This window comes from Lynx canadensis, chromosome F2 (assembly GCF_007474595.2).
Source record: "Lynx canadensis isolate LIC74 chromosome F2, mLynCan4.pri.v2, whole genome shotgun sequence".
NCBI lineage: Eukaryota > Metazoa > Chordata > Mammalia > Carnivora > Felidae > Lynx > Lynx canadensis.
The window spans coordinates 33,724,987-33,743,099 of NC_044320.2; the positions used below are offsets into that span (position 1 = coordinate 33,724,987).

An 18,113-nucleotide genomic window follows, 5' to 3' on the forward strand; every position below is an offset into this window, starting at 1 on the left:
AACCAGCCTGGAGCCTGCCTGGGATTCTCTCTCTTTCTCCCTCTCTCTAACACTCTCCCTTCCCCTCCCCTGCTCATGCTCGCTCTCTCTCTCTCTCTCTCTCTCTCTCTCTCAATAAATAAACATTAAAAAAAAGGAAAAGATTCACCTTTCCTCTGCCCCTCCCCTGTTCACACTCTTCCTCTCTCCCCACAAAAAAAAAGAAAAAACAAAAACATTAAAAACAAGAAAAAACATATTAAAAATTTTTTTTTAATGTTTATTTATTTTTGAGAGAGAGAGGTTGAGTGGGAGAGGGGCAGAGAGAGATAGAGGGAGACACAGAATCCGAAGCAGGCTCCAGGCTTCGAGCTGTCAGCACAGAGCCCGACACGGGACTCAAACCCACAAACCACAAGATCGTGACCTGAGCTGAAGTCAGATGCTTAACTGACTGAGCCACCCAGGTGCCCCAAGGAAAAAATATTTTTAACAGAATTAACATGTGTAAATCTTAGTTAGTACGATATTTATGTAAATGTAATTAGTACACCATTTACGAAAGTTATGAGCCTATGAAAAGATAATATTTCAGAAACCACGATACCATAATCCTGATTTTCATGTTTATAAAAAGAATATGGAGATGCTTCAACTTTCTAATGGTGACAGATTTCAAGGATTTGAAGTCATTTTCACATTTGTTTAAGTCCCAGATAAATCTCTAACCATAAATCAGGCAATATTTTAAAATTCAATAACATAATTTCAAAATCAAGCGGTACCTGATATGTAATCAACACAACACAGTAAAAATTATTTCAAAAAGCACATTCAAATATTTGACATATTTGGGTATGTTGGTGACATCAAAAAGATTTTCATATTTTTCACATGGCTGTGCAGTATAAAGAAGTTTTAGTTACACAATAGCTCTCAAAATTTATGGTGAAATCCTTATTTTTGAGTAGTTTAAAAATAGAAAACTTAGAAATATTCACTTATCTTACATCTTTCAATAATAATATTCAATCAAACAATTGATAAGAGTTCCAGCAACTGGAATTATTCAGGAGGTTAAAGTGCCATAATGTTGCTTGGGGGAAGGGGAAAAAGAGGCAAGTTATTTCTCTCTCATTTTATTTATTATTTAATCTATTTTTTGGTAAATAGTGAATTATACTTCCTTCTTATTACTACACAGGAATTCTGCAATTCTTACCTGATACTATACCAATTCCATCATCACAGTCATAGTCAGACACTTCACTATCACTTATTCTTTTTGACCCTATGAAGCAAACAACAGGAATAATTAAAATTGCTGATTATTAAGGGAAAAAATAAAACTCCTCATCAACCTGAAAACCAAATGAAAGGATTTTGAATGAAACACACCTGAGAATAAAAAGTAGAGAAAGTCATTGTGCGCTCACACTTATTTTTACACATATTTCATGATGTAAAGATATTGTTCTTAAATTACTCTTAAAAAATTTCCTAAATGTCCTAAAACTTGAAATAATATTAAACACCAAATAATATATGTAAGTGGTTTGATGCTGATTGATAAAATCTATTGAACAAAAAGCTAAGTTAAAAATAGCTAAGTCAAGTCAGTTTTAGATGCTTTTAGACAAAGACACTTAAGTCTATACAAGTTTCAAAGCAAGACAGTATGTTATTTCAAAAGCATTCATGGGCTTTTTTCTAATATGCATGACTAATAAATTAAATGTACCCCATTCTTCCTTTTTCACACTCATGGAGAAGAAGCATAATTTAAGAGACACCTTTCTTTTAGTATTAGTTTAGCTGTTCCTCCGCTGGTTTGAAAAGAAAATGAGAAATAAATCATCCACAAGCTTATTAATACATTTAAATTGTGAAATGTTATATTTTCTAAGAAATAGCCTAAAACAGAGCAGTAATAATTATCATAATACAAGACCTCTGTGTGTGAGTTTCTATTACAAAAGAAATCTCTTACAAAATTTTAAAGTGTTAATCATGCTATGACAAAAATGCCACTAAATTGATGGCTAAAGCAGATTTCCTTCACATGTAATTATGAAATATATCACATATATAAACATGTTATAATGTTTTTAAATATCTCTCATCTCCTACATGTGTCTTAAAATAGGCACATCTCACACAATAGAATATGTTGTTATAGTTTTTTTCCTTCCTTATAATCTGAAAATGCTTAATGGTAAATGAAAACAGTGTTGCTATTTCAAGAAAGACTTCTTTCATCTGTCTACTTATACTACACATTAGTCATTAAATAGACTAAGTTCAGTTATCAGAAAGTAAATAATTTCCATAAGGTTTATAAAACACTAAGAGCTCACGTTGGGTAAGGTGTCTAAAGTAGCAATAATCAAACATTGTAGGAATGCACTCCAATATTTGCAACTTTCTCTTAGAAATATTCTAAACATTTTTTTCTTTTTCTTTCTTTCTTTTTTTTTTTTTTTTTGCTTGAACCCCTGCCCTCCTGAGAGAGGGAAGCGTCTGTTGAAAGGACTCTTGTTTCCCACCTTTTAATGGGTACATTAAAAACATCTATCTATCTGTTTTGATCATGTGGTCCCATTGAATGGGTTCACTATTTTCCATCCGAAGCTTATATCATAAAATTTTAAACTCAATCAAACCACAGGCTCTTTCTTATAGCCCCAGTTGATATGGAAACTATAATTACAACACAATATCCCAAAAGATTAGGCACAAAAGGATTTACAGAATTATTATATACTATACATTCTAAATGGATGTATGAGAAAAAAAATGATACCACAGATGAAGCTGTTGAGGAGAAACAGAATAAGAATTGCTACTCATCTGGTAACAAGATCTCACCTTGTAAAATGTAAATGCTCAAGGACAGGGTAATGATTAGTTTCATGTGCCAGGTACACTAGGGTATAAAGATTACATGCTTTTGGTATTGGTCAAGAATCAGATCTGCCTCTGAAGTAGGATAAGAATGACACCAGCAAAAAAAATGAAGTTCATTTTATCAGTCTTCATAAGTTGTTTTGTGTGGGGTTGTGCGTAGCGTTGGGGACTAGGGGATATATGTGATTTAAAAATGTCGCTTCCTTCCAAATGTTGTTACTTTCCTGACAGAAGTTGATCTATTTTTGCTAGTGATTCTACAGAGGTTAAATACATGCAATTATGTTGTCTCTACTTGGATGTTGTCATTTAACATCCTGATGAATTCAAGTACTTAAGTTTAATGTCACTGAATATATCAATCTTCCCTTTGAAAAGTAGTGTGTTCAATGTCTTGTTTAAGAAATCATTCCTGAGCTTATGAACAGAGATATTTTCATATTTTTTTCTGAAATTTATAAACTTTGCTTTAGCACTTACATCCTTGTCTATCTTGCACTGAGTTTATGTACGGTATGAGTTACGGATGCAACTTTGCTCTTTCCATATGTATAACATATATGTCCATTTTTAGCATAGAAACACCTATTGATTCAAGGTTCAGTGAGTTATATTTTTCGTAGCAATTTGTCCACTTTGTCCAAGTTTCAGTGTTTGCTACAATGTTCATAATTTTATCATACTATTTATTGTTTCCATTTGATGGAAACGTTTCCATTTGCTGTCTGAACCTTCTTTTTATTCTTTTTATTCTGTCAATAAATTTCACTAAAGGTTTATTTTGCCATTTCAAGGGACTAATGGGCTCCACTGGAAATTTGTTTTGCACTTGATTGATTTCTGCTTTTATAGTTACGATGTTTTTCTTTCTACTTTGAATTTATTTCACTTCTTTTGCTAAACTCTTAAATTGGATGAATATGCCAAAATTTTCAGGCTTTTAATCTTTATTAACATAAACGTTCCCCCTCTGAGTATTTTTCTACATTACTAAAATATTTATATATAGTGTATTATTTAAAGTTCAGGTCTAGGTATTTTCTTCTTGAGTCTATTAGATATTTACCATACATCATTAAATCCAAGGCACAAGTGACTGAATAACACATGATAATTGCAGAGATAATAAATCTTAAAAGGAAATGTTCATTAAGGTGTCTATTTTCAAAATTTTTCAAATATATGATTATAGTTTATTATTGTTTAAAAAAATTGACATAGTAACACTGGCATTTAAGAAAATAGACTATATTGTCAAGTTTTTGAAATCTGTCAGAAAATGAATTATTAAATAGTATATTAATAATTCTTACAAATGTTTCATGGATATAACAGAAGAATACAAATTCATTATTTATTAGATGCGGACTTCTTTATTTGACAGGAGAACTATGTGGTTTGATCCTTTTGTATCTTTCCTAAATTTTTGTTTGCCTGACTTACCAGTGATTGAGAAAAATTAAAATGGAAACTTCTTCAATGGTGGTGAATTTGTTAATTTTTCTTTCTAGTTTACTTTATGTATATTGAAGTTAGTTCATTTATACCTACAAGTTTAAAAATATTTCAATAGATGTAGAAGAATTATTTGATAAAGTTTGCCCCCCATTCATGATAAAACATCTCAGCTAACCAGTCCAAAGGAAATTTCCTCAAATCAATAAAGGGCATGTACAAAAAAATCTGTAGGTAACATCACACTCATGACATATAGAATGCAATCCTCCTAAGACAAAGAATTAGCTAGGGATGTCCACTCCAACCCTTTCTTTTTTTTTTTTTTTTTTTCAAAGTTTATTTATTTTTGGGACAGAGAGAGACAGAGCATGAACGGGGGAGGAGCAGAGAGAGAGGGAGACACAGAATCGGAAACAGGCTCCAGGCTCTGAGCCATCAGCCCAGAGCCTGACGCGGGGCTTGAACTCACGGACCGCGAGATCGTGACCTGGCTGAAGTCGGAAGCTTAACCGACTGCGCCACCCAGGCGCCCCTCACTCCAACCCTTTCTGTTCAGCACTGCATTGCATTACAGTATAATACAGCAAGGAAAAGAACTGAAAGGCATACAGATTAGAAAGCAAGTAGTAACATGATCAGGTGGCTTAAAACTCCTAAGGAAGCTATAAAAAACTTATTAAGACTAACAATTTAGCAAGATTGCAGAATATATACATAGTCAACATACATAAATGAACTATATTTCTTAGAGAATAGCAATGGATAACTGGAATATAAATTTCAAAGCCACTATCGCTTACAAGAATACCCAAACACATGAAAAATTTACGAGTACATTTAACCACAAATGTGCAAAACATGTATATCGCCAACCACAAAACACAACTGTATTTACTTCTTAGGGCCGCTGTAACAAAGTACCGAACACTTTGGGTGGCTTATAACAACAGAAATTTATCGTCTCACAGTTCTGGAGGCTAGAAGTCCAAAATCAGGGTGTCAGCAGGGCCAGGGGAGAATCCTCCCTTTTCTCTTCTAGCTTCTGGTGTTTGCTAGCAATCCTTGGCTCTCTTTCACTTGTAGATACGGCATTCTAGTCACATGGCTGTCTTTTCCCGGGTCTTCATATTGTCTTCCCTCTGTCCATGTCTATCTGTGTCCAAATTTCCCCTTTTTATAAGGAAGTCAGTCATACTGGATTAAGTCCATTCTTGTGACCTCAAAATTGAACACTTGACTACTTCTACAAAGACCCTATTTACAAATAAGGTCACATCTTCAGGTACTGGAAGTTAAGACATATACTTCCAGTGGGACACAATTTAACTCAAAACAACTGCTAGCAATTTAAGAAAATTTAAATAAATGGAGAGACATTTCTGCAAAGTTGGAAGCCAGAGTTATTAAAATAACATTGTCAGGGTGCTGAGAGAAGATAAAGGTAATTCTAGAATTTCATACACAGCTAAACGTTTCATCAGGAACAGAGAAATGAAGACATATTCATAAAAGCACAGCCTTTCAGATCTTCAGTGAAAGAAGTTCTAAAATATGTGTACTTCAAAAACAGAGAAATTCATCCCAGAAAAAAAAAGTATAAAATGAAAATAAAAAGGTGGGAAGCAAAGAAAGTGGTAAAAATTCAGGTCAATCTAAATAAACTCTGAATGAACAAAATGGCAATATTATAATAAATTACTAATTGGAAGGCTATATATTCTGGTAATATATTAAATAGTGGGGGTGAGAGTACAAATCAGATTTTAACTTATGCAGTTTGGAAAAAAAGGTAGAGGTGTTAATTAATGTTAATTTGCTAAGTGTGCATATTGTAATGTCAATAGTTACTGTTAAAAGAATAGAGATTAAAAATAAAAAGCAGAAGGCACACAATAATCATACTAAGTCACTATTTATATCAGAAAAAAAGAGGAAAAACCCATACATGTCTGTTTATGTAAACATAGCCTATCTCTGCAAACATACAGAAACCAGTCAGAGTTCATTCAAGTAAGGAGAACTAGATGTTTGAGAAACAGAGGGGTGAGAATTTTTTTTTTTACTTTTCAATTTATACCATACAAATGTACTACTTAAAAATTTATAGCAACATTTTACGAAAGTTTCATTTGTAGATGAAGAGAATGTATATTCTCTGTTGGTTGGGAGAATGTTCTGTTTATTCAAGTTCATCAATTCTATAGTTCACATTTATGAGAGACTGTTATGATGATTGTGGCTTTTCAATTTCTCTTTCCAATTCTTTCTAGTTTTTAAAATAGGTATGATATAACCAAGTCTGGGATTTTAGATGTTTCTCTGGTTCCAGGTCCTGCTAGACCTCTTCCTTCAGATTCCCCCAGTCCTGCACCAAGTACATCTGAAGCTTTGTGACAAAGGATCTACAGAACTTCTGCAGGCCACCCATTAAATCATGAAGGGACGTTTTGCATGCACTTTTCCCTCCCAACTTGTCCTATGACTTACGGTGACTTCAAGACCACTAGTAAATGAAAGGGCAACAACCCTCCGAAGTTGTTTACTAGCTCTCCTCTGTTGCCTCTGGCACATGACTTTTTTCAGATTCTTCAACCATTTTCTTATACACCTTCTTACAAGGAACTACCAGCTTCTACAATTTTGTGGTTTAAAATATTTATAATAAATATTTTATTCCATATCTCTAATAGTACTTCAGCTTCCTGACTGAACTTTAACTGTCCTTAATCCATCTAGAGTTGATATACATGTTACAGGATAGGGATCTGATTTCATCTATGTTCGTTTTTTATGGATAGCATTTTTTTTTTTCCAGCTCAATTTATTTAATTGTTTACTTTTCTTCTTTTGGTCTGACATGTTACCTCAGATCCTTATAAAAGACGGTTCACTCTTATGTGGATCCTGAGAAACTTAACAGAAGACTATGGGGGAGGGGAAGGAAGACAAAAAAAAAAAGTTAGAGAGGGAGGGAGCCAAACCATAAGAGACTCTTGAAAACTGAGAACACGGGGTGCCTGGGTGGTGCAGTCGGTTAAGCGTCCGACTTCAGCCAGGTCACGATCTCGCGGTCCGGGAGTTCGAGCCCCGCGTCAGGCTCTGGGCTGATGGCTCAGAGCCTGGAGCCTGTTTCCGATTCTGTGTCTCCCTCTCTCTCTGCCCCTCCCCCGTTCATGCTCTGTCTCTCTCTGTCCCAAAAATAAATAAACGTTTTGAAAAAAAAAATAAAAAAAAACAACTGAGAACAATCTGAGGGTTGATGGGGGGGTGGGAGGGAGGGGAGAGTGGGTGAGGGGTATTGAGGAGGGCACCTGTTGGGATGAGCACTGGGTGTTGTATGGAAACCAATTTGACAATAACTTTCATATTAAAAAAAAAAAAAAAAAAAAAAAAGACGGTCTCGGGTCACCTGGGTGGCTTAGTTGGTTCAGCATGTGACCTGATTTCAGCTCAGATTATGATCTCCCAGTTTGTAAATTTGAGCCCCACATGGGCCTCTGTACTGACAATGCAAGCCTGTTTGAGATTCTCTCTCCCACTCTCTCTCTGCACCCCCTCCGAAATAAATAAATTAAAAGAAAAAAAGAGTCTCACATAAAAGAGTCTCCTTCTGGGCTCTTAATATTATTCCACTGATTGATTCTCATGCCAGTTGCACACTGTGTCAAATACAGTAAATGTTGATATTTGACAAAGGAAGCTTCTCCTCCCTGCTTCCATAAGAATCCTTCTAGCTATTTTTTGGCTCTTTCGTCCTCTACTTAGAATCTACCCATTAGTTTCCATGAAGATATCAGACAGGATTGGAACTGAATTAAATATATATGTCAAATAGGGAAATTAACAATTAATAATGTTGTCTTCATATCAATGGTTATGTCACATATCCACTTAGATGTTCTTTAATGTCTCTTAATAAAACTTTAAAATTTTTCCCTATAGTACTTCTATATAACTCTTGTAAGATTTATTCCTAGGTATTTGATTTTGTTACTATTATAAAGTATATCTCTTTACTACTGGTGTAAGGAAATGCAACTGACCTTTACATATTGCCCTTATATCCAGACATCTTGGTAAACCATAATTTGTCTGCAGATTCTTTCCAGAGTTTGAGGAAAACAATTATATCATCTACAAATAATGACAGTTTATTTTCTTCCTTTGAATCCTTATTATTTTCAAATTCATCTTTTCTTATTGCATTAGGATCTCCATTATACTCACACTCTTGTTCGTGTTTGTTTTAAGGAACAATTCTATCATCGGCCATTTAAGATTTCCTGTAATAGACCTTTTATCAGATTGAGGAAGTTTCTAATTCATAATTTGCTAACAGGTATCATTATGAATTTATGTTGAATTCTATAAAATTTTTAATTCATTAATAAGCAATGAACATATTTTTCTCCTTTATTGTTTTTTCTTCTGAAAGAGAGTGAGCGTGAGCAGGGAAGGGGCACAAAAAGAGGGAGACGGAGAATCCCAAGCAGGCTCCACACCGTCAGTGCAGAGCCTGATGTGGGGCTTGAACTCACAAACCATGAGATCATGACCTGAGTCGAAATCAAGAGTTGGATGCTTAACTGATTGAGCCACTCAGGCACCCCTATTTTTCTCTTTTAATTTGTAAGTGTTTTAAATCACACTTATAGAATTTTATAAAACCTTTGGATTTGGTTTGCTGTTTTATGTAGCTATTTTTGTTATTTATATTTAAGACTGAAATGGGTCTATAAATGTCCTTTTTTGGGAATGGATTTGTTGATTTTTGGTATAAAAATTATGTTTTCCTTGTAAATGAGCTTGGAAATACTCCTTTTATGTATATTATGTGAGTTTTATTAAATTGAGATAATATGTTAAGATTAAGTATGAAGTACTTGAAAAGAATGTCTGAGTCTAGTGTTTTCTTTGTATTAAAAGACTTATTTTAACTTCCAACATATTAATATTTGTAGATAAAGGAATTCAGTTAGCTATTTTTCTTTTGTTAGTTTTCTATTTGATTCATTAGTTTGCATTTCTTAGAATTGTATATAAATGGAATCATACTAGCATTTTTTCTCTCTTCTTTCACTTAGTATAATTATTCTGAGAGTCATCAATGTTGTCATGTTAATCAATAGTTCATTCTTTTTTATTGCTAAATAATATTATCTATTATGGATGTACCACAGTTTGTTTATCCATTACCCAGTTGAAGGGCATTTGGGTTATTTGGTTATTGCAAATCAAATTACAATGAACATTCATATGTAAGTTGTATGCACAAATATTTACACTTTTCTTTGGTAAAGACCTAATAGTGGAATGACTGAATTGTATGGTATATGTATATCGAACATTTTAAGAAAAACTGCCAAAGTGTTTTCCAAAGAGGCTGTCACATTTTACAAGTCCCACTAATAGTATATGAGAATTTTCATAACTTCTCATCCTCCCCAATGCTTGGTATAGATAGTCTTTTTTATTTTAACCATTCTAAGAAGGATCTAATGGAATCTCAGTTACATTTCCTTGAAGACTTACATTGAATATATTTTCATGTGTCTATTTTCCACTCTTAAATCTTTTTTAAAATCTTATGTCCATAAGAAATCTTATGTCTTAAATCTTTTCAAATCTTATGTCCATTTCTTGTTATGTTTTGTTATTCATGAGTTTTGATGGTTCTCTATATATTTTACATACAAAGCTTTTATTAGATATGTGATTTGAAAATATTTCTTCTAGTCTGTGGCTTGGCTTTTCATTATCTGACCAGTGTTCTTTAAAGAAAACAAAAAAAAGATTTTGAGAAAATCCAGTTTAATCAATTTGTTTTTTAATGAAACATGATTTTCATGCCCTAAGAAATTTTTGCCTAACCAAAAGTGACAAAGTTTTCTCCTAGGAGTTTTATAATTTTAGGGTTTACACTGATCCTTTTTGAGTTATATACCATATACTTTTGTATTTGGTAGAAGTTCCTTTTCTTTTCTTTCTCTTCTTTCTCTCTTTCTTTCTTTCTTTGTTTTTCTTTCTTTCTTTTTATTTACATATGGATATCTATAGGCTCTCACATTATTTGTTGAAAAGTCTATCTTTACACCACTGAATTGCCTTTCCAGCTTTGTTGAAAATTAGTCATCCATATATGTGTGGGTTTTTATCTGGATTCTATATACTGTTCTTTTGATACATTTATTTATTTTTATCACATCTCAGTTACAACAGCTTTACAATAAGTTCAGAAATCAACTGTTGTAAGGCTTCCAACTTTGATCTTCTTTCATCAAGGTGGTTTTTAGCGATTCTGGGTAATTCACATTTTCAAATAAATTTTTAGAGTCTGTCAATTCACACAGAAATGTGTAATTGTTTTTTGTAAAAATGCCTGTTGATATTTTTTAACTGACTTGAGTCTGGGGAATTTGGGGAAAACTGACATACTATTAGTTCTTCTGACTCATGAAAACTTTTTTTTTCATTTATTTCTTTTAAAATTTGTTTTTACAGTGTTTTATAATTCTTAGTTTAGAGATCTTTTGCATTTTTCAAATTTACCCCTAAACATTTCATATTTTTGACACTATTAAATGGCATTGTATTTCTAAATTTCAATTTTCAATTGTTCCTTGCAGGTATATATAAATACAATTGATATCTTATCTTTACCTTGTATCCAACAAGCTAATAAACTCACTTCTTAAATATAATAGCTTTTTTTGTAGATTCCATCTGACTTTCTATATAGCTAAAGATGTATTCAAATTAAGACCATTTTACTTCTTCCTTTTCAATCTGGATGTCCTTTATTTCTTTTTCTTGCCTGATGTACCAGTTAGAACCACCAGTACAATTCTGAATAGAAGTAGGGAGAATAGACAACCTTTTCTTTTTTTTTTTTTTTTATTTTTTTTATTTTTTTTATTTTTGGGACAGAGAGAGACAGAGCATGAACGGGGGAGGGTCAGAGAGAGAGGGAGACACAGAATCGGAAACAGGCTCCAGGCTCTGAGCCATCAGCCCAGAGCCTGACGCGGGGCTCGAACTCACGGACCGCGAGATCGTGACCTGGCTGAAGTCGGAAGCTTAACCGACTGCGCCACCCAGGCGCCCCTAGACAACCTTTTCTTGCTCTGATCTCGGGAAGAAAGGTTTCAGCCTTTTGTCACTAAGTATACTTCAGCTGTAGGTTTTGATAACGCCCTTTATCTATTTTTTGAGAAAATTCTTTTGTATTCCACTTTGCTTAGGGCTGTTTTTTTTTGTTTGTTTGTTTGTTTCCAACAGAAATGGATGTTTGATTTTATCAAATGCTTTTTCTGAATCTTTTAAGATAATGATTTTTTTCTGTTTTTTTTTTTAAGTATGATGAATAATACTACTTTAATTTTCAAATGTTAAAAACAAACACTGAATACTGAGATAAACACCACTTGGTCATTCCACATTATCCTTTTTATGTATTGTGGTATTCGATTTTCTAAATTTTTATTTTGCTAAACCTATTTTTAAAATTCAATTTGCTAAATTTGCCATAATTTCTATAAGGTCTGTAGATTTCTTTCTTTTAGTATCTTTGTCAGGTATTGGTATCACAGTAATGTTTCTCTCAAATTAGTTGGGAAGCATTCTCAAATATACAATTTTCTGGGAGAGTTTGTGTAGAACTGGTATTATATTGTTCTTACATGTTTGGTATACCTCATTGGTTAAGTCATCTGGTCCTTGTATTTTCTTTGTGGGAAAATTTTTAACCACACATTCAATTTCTTTAATAGATATAGGGCTATTGAAGTTATTTATTTATTAATTTTTGAGTGGGCATCAAGTTTGTCTTTCAAAGAAATTTTCTATTTTAAGTTATCAAATGTATTGGGGTGCCTGGGTGGCTCAATCGGTTAAGCGGCCGACTTCGGCTCAGGTCATGATCTCGCAGTCTGTGAGTTTGAGCCCCGCGTCAGGCTCTGTGCTGACAGCTCAGAGCCTGGAGCCTGTTTCGGATTCTGTGTCTCCCTCTCTCTGACCCTCCCCCATTCATGCTCTGTCTCTGTCTCAAAAATAAATAAACGTTAAAAAAAAGTTAAAAAAAAAGTTATCAAATGTATTGACATAAATCTATTCATAATTTTTCCTTACTATCCTTTTAATGTTTGTAGAATCTGTAGCAATATCAGCTATTTTTTTATTTTGGCAATTTCTGTCTTCTCTTTTTTTGCTGGTCATTTTGCCTAAATGTTGATCAATTTTATTGATTTCATAGAGTCAAACTTTGGTTTCGTTAATTTTCTTGATTGCTTTTTGGTTTTTATTTCACTGATTTCTGTTCTGACTTTCACATCCCCTTTCTTCTATTTAACTTGAGTTTAACTTGTCCTTTTAAAAATTTGTTTTTATTTTGTTAAGGTGAAAACAAGTCATTGATTTGAGATGTTTCTTTTTTTGTAACATATATGTTCGGTGCTAAAAATTTCCTCCTCTCTTCTGCTATAGTTGCACCCCATGAATTGTGATATGTTGTGTTTTCATTACATTAAGTTTAAAATACTTTTTATTTTCCCTTTGACTTCTCCTTTGACTCATGGTTTTTAGAAGTATGCTATTTAGTTTCTAAATGTTTGAAGATTTCCCAGAGATGTTTCTATTATTGATTTCTCACTTAATTCTATTGTGGTCAGAAAACATACTTTGTATGATTTGAATACTTTTAAATTCACCAAGACTTTTTTTTGGCCAGAATATTGTCTATCTTGGTAAGTGCTCTGAATGCAGTTGAAAAGAATGTGTATTCTGCTGTTGTTATATGGAATGTTCTATAAACATTAATTAGGCCAAGTTAGTTGATACTATTGATATTCTCTAATATTATTGCTTTTCTGTCTACTTGTTCTATCGATTACTAAGAATAAAGGGGATTAACACCTCTGACCATGATGAGGTTTTATCTATTCTGTAGTTTCCTCATCGTATTTAAAAAAGTTGAGGTATAATTCATAGAACATAAATTTAATTGGTTTTAAGTATACTATACAGTGACTTTTAGTAAATTTTAAGACTTGTGTAAAAATCACCACAATCCAAATTTTGAACATTTCCATCATTCCCCCAAAATTCCTCATATGCATTGTCAGTCATTCCCCATTCCTACCCTCAGCCAGACAACTATTAATCTAACCTCTGCTCTATAGATTTGCCTTTTCTGTACATGTTATACAAATTACATTGATTTGTATTTGTATATACAATATTATCAAATTATCAAATAATCAATACAATATAATCAAATTATCAATACAATATAATCAAATTATATTGATTTGTAACATGATTTCTGTACATGTTATACAAATGAAATCATACAACACGTGGCCTTTGTATTGCACCTTTAATTTAGCATTAATATTTTTTGAGGTTAAATGATGTGGTGGTATGTATCACTATTTTGTTATTTATAGCAATCCGCTGTATGGACACCATATTTTTTATTTATCCATTCACCAGCTGATGGATATTTGGACTAGTTCCACTATTGACCATTATGAATAATGCTGGTACAAACATTCATGTACAAGTCTTTGAGTGGACATTCATTTTTATTTCAATTGGGTATACAACTAGGAGTGAGTTCCTGTGCCACGTGGAAAATTTATTTCAATTTTTTTTAACAAACCACCAAACTGTTCTCCAAAGGGCTACACTATTGCACATTTCCATCATCAAATTTATGAGGATTCCATTTTCTCAAAAACCTTGCCAAAAACTGTTACTGTCTTTTTTTATCACACTCATTTTAGCGGATGTAAAGTGACATATCGTTGCTATAATTTGCACTTCACTATTAACTAAGGACATTGGGGATCTTTTCATGTACTTATATGCCATCCATACATCTTCAGTGAAGTGACTATTCAAATATTTTGCATTTTGATTGCATTATTTGTCCCCTCACTACTAACTTTCAAGAGTTCTTTATGTATTCTGGATGCAAGTCTTTTGTCAAATATGTAATTTACAAACATTTGTCCAAGTCTGTGGCTTTTCCTTTACCTTCTTAATGATGTCTTTGAATCACAAACATTTAAAATTTTTATGAGGTCCAATTTATCACTTTGTTCTTTTATTGATATTGCTTTTGCCATTGCACTGAAGAAATCTCTGCCTAATCCAAGGTAATGAAGATTTTTCTCCTATGTTTTCTTCTAAGAGTTTGATAGTTTTAACTCTTACACTTCGGTGTATGATCCATTTTAAGTTAGGTTTTGTGGATGGTGTGAGATGGATGCTAACTTAATCTTTTTTGCATGTAGATATTCAATTCTTCCAGCATTAATAGCTAAAAAGACAATTTCCCCCCATTGAATTGCCCTGGCACCTGTTTGGTAAATCAACTGACTTTGAATATAAGGGTTTATTTTTGAATTCTGAATTAGGTTCCATTATGCCAGTTCCACAATATTGTGATTACTGTTGTCTTGTAGTAAGTTTGAAATCAGGAGGTATAAGTCTTCCAGATTTGTTCCTTTTTGGCTGTTCCAGATCTTGTAAATTTCAATATAATTTTTAAGATCAGTTTATTAATTACAGCAAAAAATATTGCTTAGATTTTATTAGGGATTATATAGAACCTGTAGACAAATCTAGAGGAGACTTGCCATCTTAATAATAAGAATTTTCCAATCCATTAATTTGGAATATCTCTTCATTTACTTAGATCTTCCTTTAATTTTCTTCAGCAATATTTTGTGATTTATTTAGCATGAAAGTTTGTACTTATTCTATGAAATGTACTAATAAGTATTTTAAAATGTTTGATATTATGGGAAAGAAAATACTTCTTAATTTTCTTTTCAAAATGTTAGCGGGGACGCCTGGGTGGCTCAGTACGTTGAGCGTCTGACTTCAGCTCAGGTCATGAGCTCGCAGTTGGAGAGTTCGAGCCCCGCGTCAGGCTCTGTGCTGACACCTCAGAGCCTGGAGCCTGCTTCAGATTCTGTGTCTCCCTCTCTCTCTGCCCCTTCCCTGCTCATGCTCTGTCTCTGTCTCAAAAATAAATAAACACTAAAAAAAATTTTTTTTAAATGTTAGCTACTAGTATATAAAATATAAATTATTTTGTATAGTGTTCATGTACCTTGGGACCTTGCTGACATTGTTTATTAGTTCTAGTAGTTTTTGTAGATTCTTTAGAGTTTTCTACATGTAGAATCATGTTATCTGTGAATAAAGTTTTGCTTCTTTCTTTCCATTCGGAATGGCTTTTATTTATTTTTCTTGACTGAATGCCCTAACTAGAATCTCCAGTGCACTACTGAATAAAAATAGTAAGAGCAGATATACTTGCCTAGTCTACAGTTAAGGAGAAAACATTCAGTCTTCTACAATTAAAAAATGATGTCAGCAGTAGGTATTTTAAAGTCCCCTTTATCAGGTCAAGAAAGTTCCCTTCTACTCCTACTTTTTTGATAGTTTTTGTTGTGAAAGAGTGTTGACTATTGTCATAGACTTTTCTTTATCTCTTCACATGATCATGTCATTTTGTCTTTTCTATTAATACATTTAATTACATTTGATATTTAGTTAGTAACCAAATATTGCATTGGAGATAAACACCTCTTGATTAAAGTGAATAATCTTTTTTATATATTGCTAAATTTGATTTATTAATATTTGAGGATTTCTGTGTTTACATTGATGAGATATTGGCATTCATATTCTTGTGATATTTTGTCTGCCTTTAGTATTAGAATAACGTTGGTCTCATAGAATGAATTGGAGATTCTTTTTTTTTTTTTCTCCCTCAAAGAATGTAAGAAAGATTGGTAGTTTCTTTTACATGTTTGATAGAATTCATCAGTGAAGCCCTCTGGTCCTAGGTTTTTCTTTTCACAAATTCAACTTCTTTATGTTATAGTTTTATATGGATTTCTTATATTTTGCTGGATCAGTTTCTGTAATTTGTGGTTTTCTAAAAATTTGTCCACTTCTTATACATTATTTCATGGCATAACTGTTCATTGTATTCCCAAGCGATTCCCCAAAGTATTTCCAATGTAATCTTTTTGTTAAATTGGTAGTGATTTGTGTTTATTCTCATGGTCAGACTAGTTGTTTGCCAATTTTGTTGAGCTTTTGAAGCATCATGATTGGATTCTTGTTTTGTTTTGTTTTGTTTCAATCTAGTCTGACAATCTCCTATAAATTTTTCTCCCTGTAATTTGAAGCTCTATTATTATGTCCTTAAATGTTTAGGATTGACATGTTCTCTTGATCAATTTACTCTTTTATTATTACAAAATGACCTACTTTATACTTGGTAGTATTCACTCTAAAGTCTAACTTGTCTAATATTAAGTATTTCATATTTCTTTAAATTAGTAGGGTATATCTTTTCCATCCCTTTAAATTAAACTCTTTGTGTTTTCATATTTAAAGTGGGTTTCTTGGGGCGCCTGGGTGGCGCAGTCGGTTAAGCGTCCGACTTCAGCCAGGTCACGATCTCGCGGTCCGTGAGTTCGAGCCCCGCGTCAGGCTCTGGGCTGATGGCTCAGAGCCTGGAGCCTGTTTCCGATTCTGTGTCTCCCTCTCTCTCTGCCCCTCGCCCGTTCATGCTCTGTCTCTCTCTGTCCCAAAAATAAATAAACGTTGAAAAAAAAAATTTAAAAAAAAATAAAAAAATAAATAAAAAAAAAAAAAATAAAAAAAAAAAATAAAGTGGGTTTCTTATAGGCAATATATAGCTGGCTTTGCCTTTTTAAAAAATCCAATCTGATAATCTCTGCCTTTTAGCTGCAGTATTTTGACTATTTACATTTAATGTGATTGGTTTGGTTAGTTTGCTTCTATCAATTTGCTATTTATCTTCTATTTGTCCCATCTGTTCTTTGTTCCATTTCCTCACTTTCTGTATTCTTTTGGATGAAATGCATACTTTCATGGTTCCATTTTATCTTTTCTTTTGGCTTATTAGTTAGCTATAATCCTTCATTTTGTGATTTGGGGATTTATAGGGTATATATTTAACTTATTACAACCTACTTTCAAGTGATATCATACTTCTTATCATATAGCACAGTATAAAGACATTATAACCATACACTTCTACTTTCCTCTACTTTTCTAATCTTCCTGTTGCTATTGTTGTATATTTTACCTCTATATATGTACCAAACCTTATGCTACATTGTTATTTGTTTTACAGCCAATTATATTTAAAACTATTTACACAATAAGAATAAATCTCATATATTTACCCATCCAATTATCATTTTTGGTGTTCCTCATTCTTTTAAATACATCTATATGCTATATTACCACCTGGTATTGTTATTCTTGTGCCTAAAGGACTGACTTTAACAATTGCTGTAGTGCATATCTACTGATGATGAGTTCTGTTAGTAGTTGTATGTTTCAAAAACATTGTTACTTCACCATGATTTAAAAGAAATATGAATAAGCCTGGAATTCTAGATTGATACCTTTTTCTCTGAGCACTTGCACTGTTTCTAGTGAAAAATCTGCAGGCATATTTATTCCTCAGTTATGTATTGAGTCTGTTTTCTCTGGATGCTCTATGGTTTACTATTTATTATTGGTTTTAAAGAATTTACTTATGAGGTATCTTCTTATATTCTTAGGTATGTTTCTTGTGTTTGGAGTTCATTGAGCTTCCTGGATATGTGGTTTATAGTTTTCATGAAATTTGGACAATTTTCAGCCATTATTCTTCAAATATTTGCTTCTCCTCTCTTGCATGACTTAAATTACTTGTGTATTAGGGCAGC

General features: G+C 32.8%; 1 protein-coding gene across 1 annotated transcript in view; it reads right to left on the reverse strand.

Moving 5' to 3' along the window:
* Positions 1 to 18,113, reverse strand: part of RIMS2 (regulating synaptic membrane exocytosis 2) — a 615,364-nt gene that overhangs the window by 231,490 nt on the left and 365,761 nt on the right. Inside the window, 1 exon segment of the mRNA XM_032591921.1 lies at positions 1,202 to 1,270. Within this exon segment, the coding sequence (XP_032447812.1) occupies positions 1,202 to 1,270 (69 nt within the window).